The sequence below is a fragment of the Pollicipes pollicipes genome, unplaced genomic scaffold (assembly GCF_011947565.3).
Source record: "Pollicipes pollicipes isolate AB1234 unplaced genomic scaffold, Ppol_2.1 Scaffold_7231;HRSCAF=8579_pilon_pilon_pilon, whole genome shotgun sequence".
Taxonomy (NCBI): domain Eukaryota; kingdom Metazoa; phylum Arthropoda; class Thecostraca; order Pollicipedomorpha; family Pollicipedidae; genus Pollicipes; species Pollicipes pollicipes.
In genome coordinates this window covers 35,955,617-35,970,057 of record NW_023597034.1, presented here as the reverse complement: position 1 = coordinate 35,970,057, position 14,441 = coordinate 35,955,617, and the positions used below count along the sequence as shown (strand labels likewise).

At 52.9% G+C, this 14,441-nt stretch overlaps 1 protein-coding gene across 1 annotated transcript; it reads left to right on the top strand.

Annotated features, from left to right (window-relative positions):
• The first annotated feature begins 1,853 nt into the window (after window positions 1-1,853).
• Window positions 1,854-12,973, top strand: LOC119110245 (large subunit GTPase 1 homolog). Its single transcript, XM_037233991.1, has 9 exons — window positions 1,854-2,044; window positions 6,895-7,017; window positions 8,142-8,266; window positions 8,693-8,866; window positions 9,188-9,791; window positions 10,777-11,044; window positions 11,365-11,567; window positions 12,000-12,124; window positions 12,510-12,973. Exons 1-9 carry the CDS (start codon window positions 1,952-1,954, stop codon window positions 12,622-12,624), a joined length of 1,830 nt encoding a protein of 609 aa, XP_037089886.1. The 5' UTR covers window positions 1,854-1,951; the 3' UTR covers window positions 12,625-12,973.
• The last annotated feature ends 1,468 nt before the right edge of the window (window positions 12,974-14,441 follow it).

Genomic DNA, 14,441 nt, shown 5'->3' with positions numbered 1-14,441 from the left:
TCTTGTGATGCCTCTTTTGCGGAAGCTGTCGATCCAGATATTCGTCAGGATGGAGAGCAAATAATCGTGGCGTTCCTTAAAATGAATTTTTCGGGGGCCTTTCAATGACCCATTTGGATTTATTACCTACAGTTAATAAATGCTTCGGTGCCGCGGAATAAAGGTTGTGGTACTGCTTCGCCGAATGGGCTGATCCATGATCTCGTCAATGGGGCGACACAGTATTGCAATTGCCCCTGACATTTTTCGTCTATCAAATATAAAGGTATTGAGACTCTTTGCAGCGTTCCTTGGAGGTAGGCGCTTCTGGAAAATACGGGTTATAACTGCAAAGAGTGGAACAAATGGTGGTACTTTGCCGAACGCCGAAGAATGGACCAATCATGGATTTGGTCATAGTGAAACGTACAGGAACTCCGCTTAGAAATAAAAGCCGTGGTGCCCTGCAATAAAGGTTTTGGTGCATGTTGCCTTAGGAACTGTTCCATATTTGGTTCAGAGTGGAAGGCACGTCATTTTTGTGTCTTTTAATTATGAAGATTTGCGGCCCTTCGGGGTTCTCTCCGGAATTGGACGTCTCTTGAAGATGCAGGCCATGGTGTGGAAACAATGGTTTTCGGCTCCTATGCCGAATGGGCTGATCCAGGAATCTGTCGAAGAGACAAGGCACATATATTGTAGTGCCCCTAGAATTTGGTGACATCTGAGCATGGAAATTTGGGATTCTTTCCGGTTCCCTGTATTCAGTGCCTCTTGGAAACGAAGGCTATGTGGTTTCAAAATGAAGGTTTTGGCAATCCTTCACCATGAGGTTTTGGGGCAATGATGGGACACCAAAACCTCGTGAGTGGTCAAAGGGAGTGGGTAGCATGACCCGTGCTTTCTCCCACCCACCCTCAGGATACACCTCTGTCTGTATTGTTGGATTATAAGCATAATGAAATCATCAAATTTGTACAGTCCTGGGGCATTGTCATCACGTCATTCGAAGTACCTTCTTTAGCCCCAGTGGTACTTCCGGGAGAAGCCCAGCAGCCACTTAAAATAAGTGTGCCTTCCTGCAGCCTCCTGTGGCGACCTCGAAGTGGCACCATTTGTCGGCACGTTTGGGGCCAGCGACGATAGGCAGGTGCTGTGGCCAAAAAGGGGCTGGTTCTTCTCCAGTAGCTAATCCGTCTTCGAACCAAAACAGGAAGCCGATCCTTGTATTATGACTCATTAATCAAATGCAAACATCAATCTGCTGTCCCGTGCTTATCCTACAGAGATGACCTCTTAGTGATAAGAATAGCTCGGAATATTGAGTACCTTCAAGGTGCTTATTGTTAAGCACTACAACGCAGTTTCATCAGCTCCTCCTGATTTATCTAATGCTGTAAACCAAATGTAGGAACTATGAGCTCAAGCTACCGAAAATCAAGGAGCTAAAGGGCTTTCTTTCTTATATCGAGTCTAAATTATGATCGCAGAGCAAAGTGGACAAAATTTGTGAAGATATATGTCTCGGTTATAGGATGAGCAATATTTTTGACTCAGCCCCTCCCCCTCTCCACTTAAAAACGCCAAGCTCTACCCCTGGTTAAGACAGCGAGCGTTACGCAATGATGCATCGGTTTTGGGGAAGTTTTGGGACGATTTATAATGGCATTTAGAACTTTAAGTATGGCACCCTAAGAATTTCTCAGCATACTTGCAAAACAAAACAATCAGAACTAATCTATTTAACGATGAGCATCATCTGCAAAAGAGCAGTGAAATACGGCTAGGACAGTGTATTTGTCCTACAAATTTGGCGCATTGTAGACAGTAATGTAATGAGCTCTTTATAAGCCGCACACGTGGATAAGCGGACGAAGTTACGCTTCGTCGCAGGGGAGGCGCTGCTCCTTGGCCACCTAAAGCATTTGGTACAGACGAGTTGCGTAGGAAGCACCTTAAATTATACCGTGCAATGCCTCCTAAAAAAGTGAATTTAGGAAAATCACTTGTACGAGATAGATTCAAAGGGAAGCGCAAAAGAAGAGGAGACGGCGATGGATCATCTGTAAGATTTGACAGGACCTGCCTGCACTATTTTTGCAATTATCAATGCTAATGATCTGTGTTACATTGGCTAAGTTTATTGGTCAATTTAGTACTTTCTGCTCACCCTGTTTGTCTCCCTTCATTAACCAGATTTGCTGAGGGGCTTATCCGAACTGACTTATAATTTTGATGTGAATTATGACTGGCATTTTAATATTGAAAAGGCTGCAACAGTATTGTGACATGATATGGATAAGATAAAAATACTGCAGTGTTCTAAAACCATATGTACAAACATACAGCTGTACAAATAGGTGTTTGTAGATGACTTGTTTGTTGACATAATGTAAGAAAGTGTATTTGGGTGTTGCAATGTTTGTATTTCATCACCGGTTGTAAATTTTTGCCACAGATGTTCTGTTAAGGTTATTACCGCAATCCTGAATACCAACTTGCAACAGTCATTTATATATGGAGAGGCTGCGAGTGAATATTGATTGTAAATATTAATATCCTTCAAAGAAGAATGATCCATTGTTCACACCTTCAGTTCAGATTTAAGGAAGGACATCTGTTTGTGTAGTTTTTTGTCTATTTAAATGAGAGTTATTTCATGAATGTTGTGGAATTTTCAACTTGCTTGTCAGTTGGCTAGTCTGCCACCAGGCATTCCAGAGTGTGCTGCACACAGTATTATGGTGCAACTGGCAAACTGTCCATGCTAAAGCTTGCTCAACACAAGAAACTTACATTTTTTGACTGACAGTCAAATATGTTGTGTCATTGGAGGGTGGGGAAGGTGGGGGGGGGGGGGGGGCAATACCTTGTTAATGAAGTGCAATTTTGCTCATGTTTGCAGAATATTCTGATGTTTTACATCAGTGAGTTTATTCATCATGATTTTTGTGTCACATGGATGTTACTGTGATATGGTACTGTAGCACATAACATTACAGTTCTGCATTTCTTACTGTAATACTATCCTTTAGTTATCTGAGGTTGATTCTATTCTTAAATTAGTGTAGGTTATGGCACTGAAGCCATGACATCTTTTGATGCATTCCATCTGCATGGGCAGGCTGCAATGTAGTGACATCAGCTTTTGCAGGTTTGTCATCCATAATCGCACCAAGTTATACTCGAATAAAAGTAAGGGGTTTGTGGGTGTGCAAAGTCAAAAGGCTTTTTAGCAGCAGCAGATTTAAGGTGTTTTAACAAAGGATAAAAAACAATGTTGGCAAATGACTGCGGGAAAGGATGTGGCTCAAAACTGGCTTCTGTCAGTTTTATCAGTCTGGAATAAATTGGTGTGAGATATTTTGATGCCAAATACTTTAATTGAACTTGATGCAATGCACCATTGGTGTTGGTTGACTGTTTTCTAAGAATTATTAATAATAGCTCAGAATTTTGATATGTGAAGTTTGCTCTGACAGAAGAAACCTCACCACACTCCTTGCTCATCATGATGACAATACTTTTCATTGCTCTTTCTAATGTTTGTGTTCTTTGGTGTTTGTAAGCACATGATGATGATGTAACACATAATAAACACATGAACATGATGTCATGCTCACAAGCATTCAACAAAGCATAATGCTATTGCTATGATATTTCCTCTATCTCCCCTCCATGGCATTTAGCACAATGACTTTTTTGTTGAAGCACACTTTGGCTCTGGGAAACATATATATCACATGGTCTAAATAAGTGCAATGTTTCAAACTTGGACCATTGTGCTTCCTGGTAAATGGCCTTGCTACTGCTGTGCCAATGCCAGTCACAAAGTTCCTATCACAAGTGTTCACATACACTGGTGTCATTCATACCAAAAGAGATGCCACTTTTAAGCCTGCAGGCCCACCATGTGCATATAAAAACAGGTTAAAAATGGTATCTCTAAGGTGTAACACCTGATGACTGCCCTCAGCAGATTCTTCCATCAACACATATACTGGACTGGGGCTACACTGTGCAGGAATGCATTGTATCATGATGGTCCTGCAGTGGCAGCACCCAGTCCTGTGATAAGGTGTAAGTGGTAATGAGGGTTAAGCAGGTCATGTCGTTGAAATATTCCCCAAAGGTTGAATGCTCCACTTAAAAGGAATGATGAACAAACTGTTGCATTGATGGGAACAACAGGAACAAGTTGGAACGACGTGTGTAATGCAGTCAGGTCTGTTGGGTGGAACAGCGGTGTTTGCATAGCGAGAAGTGTTGACGGAAAATTGAAGCTCACTGTCACATCAGATGGTGTAAGGGGAACCATGAGAAATTGTGCTCAGTCAGGGAGATGTAGTGTCTCAAGTTCATATTGTTAGGAAAAGGCTAGATTGCATGACCTTTGCATTGTTTCCTCTGATGTTAGTCGTGCATGCTTATAAAGATATTCATGCTTCCATGCAAGGTTTGTTCCAAATTGCATGACACAAATAATGCTGTGAGGTCCAATTCATTGGTGCTAATGAAACACAGCTTATGAACTAATAGATGCCCTCAAAGTGTTATGCTTGGGTGTACCCCATGCTTGGGCATAATGCTTGCTTCATTCGTACAGCAAGACATCGGTGACGGAAGGTGCCGGCATGCCGTAGATCTTTAAATCGGCCGGACACCGTCGCCTCCGACGTCTGCGCAATGGGGTAGTTTTGCGTCAGCCTGTAAGGGAGACGCTTAGTAAACTACTTGGGGTCAAACAGCGCCATGGCACTGCGGTCCAAGGTAGTTTCAGGTATTGGATCCGAAATTGGGGAAGCAGGATTGCCTTTGTTTGGCCTCGTGCCCATGGCAATCATGACTCAGGGCTTGTGAATATGCTCTTGCATGCATTGGAATGGGAACTTACAGTGCAAAAGTTTGCTAGGTGGCCCCGCCGTTTTAAACGTGCGTTACTTGCACAACTTCGGTTCCCCCAGCCCCCTGTATTTTAAATGCCCCAATGTTAGGGTCACAAGCTCACCCAAGTTTGGCCTGAGGGTGTCACAGTGTTTGAAGGGTGCTTGACACTATCATGAGAACCGCCAGTCATCGTGTAGCAGAGCAACTCCGTACTACGGGAACGCAGATATGTCTCAGGGGCCCCAGTTTCGGTCGCAGTTGTGCCCGCAGCAGTTGCTAGGCACCTGGCGCCATTAGAGAGGGTGTCACAATTCCGAGAGAGAAGTCCTGTAACGCGCCGTTGAAATCACGACTGGCTGGGGCGGGATGGGATGACTGCCGGTCTAAGTTGGCTACTTTTGGTGGGCGTTTGTCCACGCAGTTGACGCGTCAAAAAAGATCCTGGGTGACCAGCAGGTGAGTAGTCAGTTTTGCGTATAAGAAGTGCTGCCCCTGCCTTGGAGCTCATGGTCAGGATCAGTGACTGATCACACGTCTCTGGCGTCATGTTAGCTTGTTTGGACGAGTTATGTTATGCAGAGCACGCAACTGTATAGGTGCTTTAATTTGAAGCAGTACGCATCGCGAACAAGGTCATTATTTGGAGCTCACTTGCCTTTAGGATCGGAAAGAATACAACTGATTATACTGTGCAGTGTCGTTGGCGGAGACGGCCGGAAGGTTGCGTACCGCGCTAAGCGGAGTGGCGAAGGACAAAGGAAACTGATCAATGTGCATCAGGTGCTGTAAGTCAGCCTGAGGACTCCGAGCCACTTGTAGAATTTATTGCACTTCGGACAAGGGTCTTGTCTCGAAAGTTAAGCAATGAACATGCGTACGTATAAACCGCATCTGTTCTTTAAGCTATTTGAAGCATGCTGGTGACGCCTGGCGGACATTGGCCCGCGGTGCTGACTGGTGCCTGGGGCGTGTCCCGAGATAGGAGTGCTATTCATTTCATACCGGCTACCGCACATGCTCCTTTTTACGTTTCAGCGCCAGCTTCGTGGCTAGTTCTGCCGTAAATTCAGATGTAATTACCGGACACATTCGTTCTACGTGCATTTCGTTTTGGCTCATTCAGGAGATTAGAAATATGTGACTACATCACATATTCCGCAAACCAGCATTGCATATCATTGCCTTCAGGTTGTTGCTGACATCGATGATTTTAGCCGGGTGCCAGGGAGGTTAATGTAACTTAATGCTATCAGACTTTTGCGTGCCTCGCCGCCTCCGCCTCTACCTCGCTTCGAGTGTTGTTGATGCGGTGCCCCTTGACCCCAAGTTTTCACACCCTGACCTTCCCGCCTGATTTGCCTTGCACGAGGTGCATAGATGCTGGATTGGCCGCAATCCAGCTCTATGCCGATTGGTTGATTCCGTGCGACAGGAGGGTCACCGGGCAGTGCACTCCGGGCCCCATGCGCAATAGAATACAAACTGTTCACCTTCTTGACATTCAAGTGGCTGCACTTCGTCACACTGGGACAAAGTGATGGTCGGGCACGGGGCGGGGCTTCTTCTTTCGAGATAAGCTTGGTGCAGACGTTGTGGTCCTTCTTCCAAGACGGTCCTGGTGCAAATGTTGTGTTCCTTTTTTCGAGGCAGTCTTAGTGCAGATGTTGTGCCAATTCTTTCGAGACAGTCTTGGTGCACTCACATCGTGTCTTGGTATGTGTATACTGTTTTGTGATTGTTGTGAAACAGACCAAACATCTATCCCCAAAGAGCTTCTAATTCACCATTGATCTAGCTCATTTTTATTCCTGGTAGCACGCATTGATTTCTGACCACCGGGGTCGAAACCTGACAGGATGACAGCACAGTACTCTAGAGGATATGGGGACAGTTGTGGATGCCAGCTAGCCATCGACGATAGCGCTGTGCAGTGCCGTAGGAGATGACCGTCCTGTGCCGACCCCCGCCAGCTGCTCACGCCAGCCTTCGCCCTCGCCCTGTGTGTGACGGCAACCTCTGCTGTTGCAGCGACACACCGCCGAGCTCGGGGACGGCTACGACTGGAACAAGATCAACCTGCGCTCTGTCACTGAAGAGACTGCCATCGACGAGTTCCTCAACACTGCGCAGCTGGCGGGGACAGAGTTTGTGGTGAGACGGCGCGCTCGCCGCGCCCGGGCTCTGCCCCACCGCTCAGTACGCGTGCGGACCGGTCGCGCCGAGCTCTGCATGTTCGCCGTGTCACGACCAGGCCCGGTGCATTGGACCGGGGCGCGTCACTAGGCGCCGATCGGGTCTGAAACCTGGCGTGAGCTTCCAGACATCGCTCATGGAAGAATATCGTTCGTGATTGGTGCCTGTACATCAACGTGGCAGCAGCTCTGCTATCGACCGGAGGCTGGTTTGGCGATCGCTCCCTTGCTGGGTTCGTTGTGCACCGTGATACGCCCCAGTATTGCTGCTCGTGGCGCATGCTTCCGTTCACAGCCGCCAAGACAAGTATTTTCCGCGTGCTACACTCCGCAGTCCTGACATTGGCATGTGGTGATACCGATGAGTCCGCGTGTTGACAACGCTCATACCTGAGCGAGGCACACCGTTGCGGGAAACTGATCGCCATTTGTCTTTTCTTTTATTGTACGCCGGCCGTTGTTTTGTGACCAAACAATGCGCTTGCCAGCTTACCATCTAGCTTCATTTTTTACAAAACAAAGTCTGAAAATGATGTCCGCACTATGCCGAGGTTGTCATGCCCAGCGTCTTTCACGCGTCTGCCGCGACTCACACGTCCGCCGCGACTCACGTGTCCGCCGCGACTCACGTGTCCGCCGCGACTCACGTGTCCGCCGCGACTCACGCGTCCGCCGCGACTCACGCGTCCGCCGCGACTCGCGCGTCCGCAGCAACCCACGCATCCGCCGCGACTCACGCATCCGCCGCGACACGCACGTCCGCCGCGACTCACGCGTCCGCCGCGACTCACGCATCCGCCGCGACTCACGCGTCCGCAGCGACCCACGCATCCGCCGAGACTCACGCATCCGCCGCGACACGCACGTCCGCCGCGACTCACGCGTCCGCCGCGACTCACGTGTCCGCCGCGACTCACGCGTCCGCCGCGACTCACGCGTCCGCCGCGACTCACGTGTCCGCCGCGACTCACGCGTCCGCCGCGACTCACGCGTCCGCCGCGACTCACGTGTCCGCAGCGACTCACGCGTCAGCCGCGACACGCGCGTCCGCAGCGACTGACCTTGCTCTATGGTCTACGCCAGGCGGAGAAGCTGAACATCACGTTTGTGAACCCGCGCGGCCAGATCGGCATCCCGTCGGCTGAAGAACTGATAGAGATTGAGGAGAAGCAGCGGGAGAACCTGGCCCTGCTTCAGATACCGAGGCGGTGAGGCAGCGGCCAGGCCGGGCTTCAAAGGGGCCTCGGGTGCGGTCTGGGCCCGCTTATTAAAATATTTCGCCGCGGCTGGCGGACACCTGCCCTGGCACGGCGACTGAATCGTCGTCCTATGACCGTAGTGCCGCTTCAAAGTACGCCATTCGCCGTGTTCTGTTTTCCACACCGCAGTATATACTGTATGACATCATCACGCTGAGCGCGACAGCGGTCCGTTACGTCCTGAAATATTGTAGCAGGATCGCCCCGAGGCGTTGCTTTGAGTGTCCCATGTCATCGAATCGTCGTGCGGCGTGCCCCCGGCATTGGCGACGGATTCGTCTGAAGCGTTTCACCTGACGCCGGCGATGACACAGCGGCCACCGCCGTCCCGCGCGCGTGACGGCCCCGACGAGATGACCCTTCCGTCCGCGGCAGACCCGCCTGGGACGAGACGACCAGCGCGGCCGAGCTGCACGCCGCCGAGGAGCTGGCCTTCCTCGAGTGGCGCCGCCAGCTGGCGCAGCTGCAGGAGGCGCGCGGTCTGACTCTCACGCCGTACGAGCGCAATCTCGAGTTCTGGCGCCAGCTGTGGCGCGTGGTCGAGCGCAGGTGAGAGCTGGCGCCGCGGCCACTCCTCGCGGCCCCTCTGGCCCTGCAGCTCCCCGCGGATCCGCCTTGCGACGCTTTTGTGGCATGCGCTCGCGTTGCTGCGTCGCTGGAAGCTTAATGATCGCCCCTCTGCCTCCGCCTCCCCTCCCCCAAGTCATCACAATATTAATGATACTGCTGTGGGCCGCGGTGCCGCTACGGTCATTTTGCAGTACTAATGATCGTAGTAGTTTACCGCGTCGATAAATAACCTAACCAGTGTTTTTTTGGTGCCGCTCGCGCCCACGCCTCGGCTCGCGTAACGTTGCTCGCCTGCCGCAGTGACGTGGTGGTGCAAATCCTGGACGCGCGGAATCCGATGCTGTACCGCTGCGAGGACCTAGAGCGCTACGTGCGCGAGGTGGACCCGGAGAAAGACAACATGTTGCTCATCAACAAGTCGGACCTGCTGACGGCCGAGCAGCGCGCCGTGTGGGCCGACTTCTTCAACGAGGCGGGCGTGAAGGCGGCCTTCTTTTCGGCGCTGGACGAGGCCGATGCGCCGCCGGCGCCGGCCGACTCCGACTCCGGCTCCGGCTCCGAGTCTGACGCCGACTCCGCCGACGACGACTCTGACTCGGAGTCGGACGAGGCGCCGCCGGCGCTGGTCACGTGGCCGCAGGCGAGTCAGCGCCGCCCCGAGTCGGAGTCAGAGTCGGAGCCGCCGTCCGTCGGTGGCGGGTTCACCAGCCCGCGCCTGCTGTCGCGCGAGCAGCTGATCAGCCTGCTGAAGACAGTGCACGGCGGACGCCGGCGCACGAAGGGCGCCGCTACCGTCGGCTTCGTCGGCTACCCCAATGTCGGCAAAAGCTCCACCATCAACGCGCTGCTGCAGGCGAAGAAGGTGTCCGTCTCGGCCACGCCCGGCAAGACTAAACACTTCCAGGTGAGCACGCCCTTTCCCGCCGGTGTCGTGCTGGTGCCTCACGGGTGGTGAGTGGGCAAGCTCTCGCGAGTTTAATGGACGGTGGTGGGCTGTACGTTAGACTTCTGTGGGACATGATAGGTGATGGTGCTTCTTTTCGTAAGTTCCGACGTAAACTGACACCTGGCAAACTTTTCAAGGTTACTGCGTAAGTTTACCTCAGCCAAACAACTCCTTCCGGGAGCTGGTCTCTGGTTCGCGCTACCGGAACGAGGTTTGATAGGAGAGACCAGTTTGATATTACGCTAGAGATCCAGCAAGAATCATGACCCAGCACTGACTGCCAATGGAGCCAGGAGGAACCAGTGTCCAGCTTGGCAGTAAGCGATGAGATTCGGCAATAACAGAGGGCTGATGTGGAATACGGATAGCAGTCCACCAAGAACCAAGCACCAAGATCCAGTCTGGAATTATGCCGAGGATCTGGCAAGAATTGAGATCCAGCTTTGGGTCGTATCAAGGGAACGGGTCTTCCGTATAGTTAATGTCAGGAACTGGCGCCTACGCGCTTGCTATACTCAAGCAAGTCGAACAGTTAGGCGTTAAAAGACCTTAAAAAGGGAAGGGCATCCCCCTCATTGCTCCATAATACTTTGGTGTCCCCGAGGATCTAGGTCATCGTTTTTACGAAAAACAATGAGAATCAAACGCATATGTACCCTCGATTGGTGTGCTTGTTATTGGATCACAATTTTGTTGCAGGATATCGCTTCGGACAACTCACCGGCCTCACTCTCGTAGCGACGTGCCCCTCTGGCCGCCTTGATCACTTAAAAAGCTTAGTGTGACGGCTGCGCCTGAGCCCCGCCCCTGAGCTGCACCGTGTTTCAGACCCTCCACGTTGACCCGGAGCCGGCGCTGTCCCGGCGTCGGACCCAGGCGTACCCATCGCCTCGGCCGAGGTCGTGTCGCGCCGACCCTGACGCGGCGCCGTGCCCTGTTTCAGACCCTCCACATCGACACGGAGCTGATCCTGTGCGACTGCCCGGGCCTGGTGATGCCCTCCTTCCTCTCCACCAAGGCCGAGATGGTGGTCTGGGGCGTGCTGCCCATCGACCAGATGCGCGACCACGTGCCGCCGGTCAACCTCGTGGCGCACCTCGTGCCGCGCGCCGTGCTGGAGCGCACCTACGGCATCATGCTGCCGCCGCCGCGCGAGGGCGAGCCACCCGACCGGCCGCCCACCTCCGAGGAGCTGCTGAACGCCTACGGCTGTGAGTGGACCGGCGGGAGGAGGCTGACTGGGGGGAGGGGCAGGGTGAGGCGAAACGCGACGGGGAAGGTGACTAGGGTGGTGGGCCACTGGACACTACCTGATTTAAATGAGGGTACGGCAGTAAGAGGGCATACGTGCCATCAGATTGAAAAAAGAATGCGGGATGGCAAAGCGACGGCTCGTTCCGATGATCTGTCGGATGACACGATGGTGGCCCTAACGACCACGCAATTGCTACGATGGCCATTGTATCGATAAACAGTATCGTTATCCACGTGCTCTTCTGCGCGCGCCCTGAGCGGAGACGTCTGGCGGCAGACATGCGCGGCTTCATGACCGCCCGCGGCATGCCCGACAACCCGCGCTCGGCGCGCGTGGTGCTCAAGGACTTCGTGCGCGGCAAGCTGCTGTACTGCCGGGCGCCGCCGGGCCGCGACCAGCAGAGGTTCCACAGCTCGCCGCTAGAGGCGCCACGGGAGCGGCCGGCGGGCCAGAGACCGCCGCAAGAGAAGATTGTCAAGGTCAGAGTCGGAGTGGGGTCTGCTCATTTGGGCTGCTCATGTGCCGGGCTGGGATGGATCTGACCGGGGACCGTTACCAGGTTTGCTGCGATTCAGGACCGCCCTGGTTTAGCGGTGGTGTGACAAGCTGGGCGGGTGGTGACCGTCACTCAGCCCTGGTGCGGGCGCGATGGCCGTCCGACGGCACGTGTGTGGTGAGCTGGGCGCTGGCCGCTCTCGGGGGGATATAAGCTCGACCTGGGGATATCATGCGAGGGGTGTGAGCCTCGTCAAAGAATCCCCATCTTGTGTGCTCAACGGGTCACACGCACATCTCCATGACATGTCACTGGCTGGGTTATCCGCACGCCTCACGCTCCTCAGCCGTCTAGCGAGAGTCGAGGTGGTGCCTTCGGAGCGCAGCCTCCTCGCCTAACGTCGGCCTCCCGACAGCCGAGCCAGCCGACGGCCGCGGCGGTGGACAGCAGCTTCTTCAGCTCCGTCCAGAGCCGCTCGCACAGCACGGATGTCAAGGGAGTTAGTCGGACGGACGGGCTGAAGGAGGCCGCCCCTGACGGGTGAGTGCCGGCCCCTCGCCGCCACCGGTCAGTCCGGGCACCAGCGGCAGGCTCAGGATAAACGTCACGGGGGGGGGGGGGGTTCGCCCCGTGTTTCTCCGTCTTGGGGGATGCCTGTGAGTAGCGCGGCCCGCAGATGAGCGGGGTTGCGCTCGCAGCTGCCTCGGGTATTGCGGAGCAGAAGCACAAACAGTGAAGCGCTCACATTCAGGTCTCGTCTTGCCAGCTGTGCCGTTCCCGTCAACGTGACTAGGGCGAGCGTGATATTCGTACTGCTTGCTCGGAGTCTTGATTTGGCCCTGCTTGCCATTGGCATGGCGTGCCGTTAAGGGAAGACGTGCTGCCACTGGCCTAGGCGCGTCTGACCTTCCTGTGTTGGTTTCAGCGATGATTCGGTGTCCGAGATCAGCGTTGCCAGCAAACCTTGGCGGGTCAAGGGCGGTAAGCGGCCGAAGAAGGGCAAGCTGCGGCGCGTGTACCACCACCTAGACGACGTATGACGAACTGAAGCTTTCCATTTTGTACGCGCGGCGCTGCGAGCGCCGAGTTGCCGGTGCTGTGCTGGCCGGCAGTAGGCGACCGCGGCCGTCCGCTCCGCGGAATTCTGCGCCGGGAGTCCGTCCGTGGCCGGTCTGCGGCGGCACGATGTCTGGTGGCCCCGCTGCGCCCTGGGCAGTGTGGCGAGGTCAAAAGGATGACCTCTGATGTGGGACCGCGTGGACCGGTAGGTCATGATGAGCATCCGCCGCACCGCGCTTCCCGGACTTCAGTAACGCACGTGAAGCATCTGTTTTGTTGGATGATGTATAAATATATATATGACAGATCCTGATGTACTGTTTCCTCTCTGGGCGTGTGTTCCGTCGGTCGCGCCGGAGCCCAATGTCTCGGGTCGCTATCCCCGCCCATTGGACCATTGGACGCGTCTCCATCGCAGACGCGGGGCGCTGCGATGGAGACGCGTTGGGCTTGTACGCGTACGCTGCCGTTGGGCTTGTTCGTAAGTGCAGTTAGCGTGCTTCTCTCACTGTTCAAAGTATGACGATGGATTCTCCAATAGTTGTGTTAAATAGGTTGAAACAGAAATAGTCTTGTTCAGAGGACAGCGTAGCCACGCGAGGCGTTACAGGCGCGCTAACGGAAAGTTGGCCAAGACGTGAGCATTTCGTTTGTTCTGCCGGCCCGATGGTGGCTGCGCTCCCGCACGGCCTTGTTCTGGGCACTCCATGCTACATAGCAGGTCCAATGCAGAAGCCCTGCGAGAGGCCGGTTCTGGTCGGGACGGTCAAATGCCAGCTGACTTCACTGGCCGCGGCTGGCACCGACGACGGAACAGTGGGGAACGGCAGCAATCGGATCTGGACAAGGATTGAGCGGCAGCAGATCTGGACAAGGATTGAGCGGCAGCAGATCTGGACAAGGATTGAGCGCGAGATGATCATTTTCGTCTCAATGATCATGACGTTACGCGTATCGTTAGGTACATGTATGTGCAACTTGGAAGACCTTGGAACTGACAGCTGCAGTGCAGCTAACGCCGCTAGGAATTCATATTGCCATTTGCTTTATTTTATTCATTCATATTGCCATTTGCCATTTCTTTAAACGACAGATCAGTCACCAATGTGGAATGACCGACGTGCATCTTACGCTGCGGTCTCAAGCCAAGTCCACAAATCGCCATTTATACTTCTCCCTACTGCGTTACGTATAAACTCCACAAATGCGCTTCTTGCAAACTCTTCAACGTACCTTCTAGACGATTAAACCAACGTCTCTCGCTACAGCACTGCCATACAAAGGGAAACCGCTTATGCTGCGTTTTCGCGCCGAACAAAATTTTACAGGAGCTGTTTTTTCTGTTTTCACCTCCAGTTACCTTGGTAAGCTTCTGATTATTGTGAAAAACCATGAATGGAGTCGTCTGCCCATGGTCGGCTATGCAGAAATAAAATGCGGCATATACGTAGAAACTTCAAAGAAACCCAAACTGGGTTTGGCCAAGTGCCATTTTTCCGGCGATACAGGGGAAACCCCATTACTTTGACTAGGAGTGTTAGAAACCGCATCATGTTCGTGCAATAAATGCAAGAACAAAACCACGATGTTATCGTAACATGTAAAGAAACGTTTGTTTCCACAGTACAGTTCGGAATTACAGGTACAACATCTGATGTTGGCCTTAATACGTTCTTAACGATCCTTGGGGACCTTACAAACGCGGAAGATACTTTTGTTAGACATCCAACCGATTCTAGACAATGGCAGTAAAACAAGAAACAAATTGGCGGGCCATAAAATCAAAATAGAGGACTGA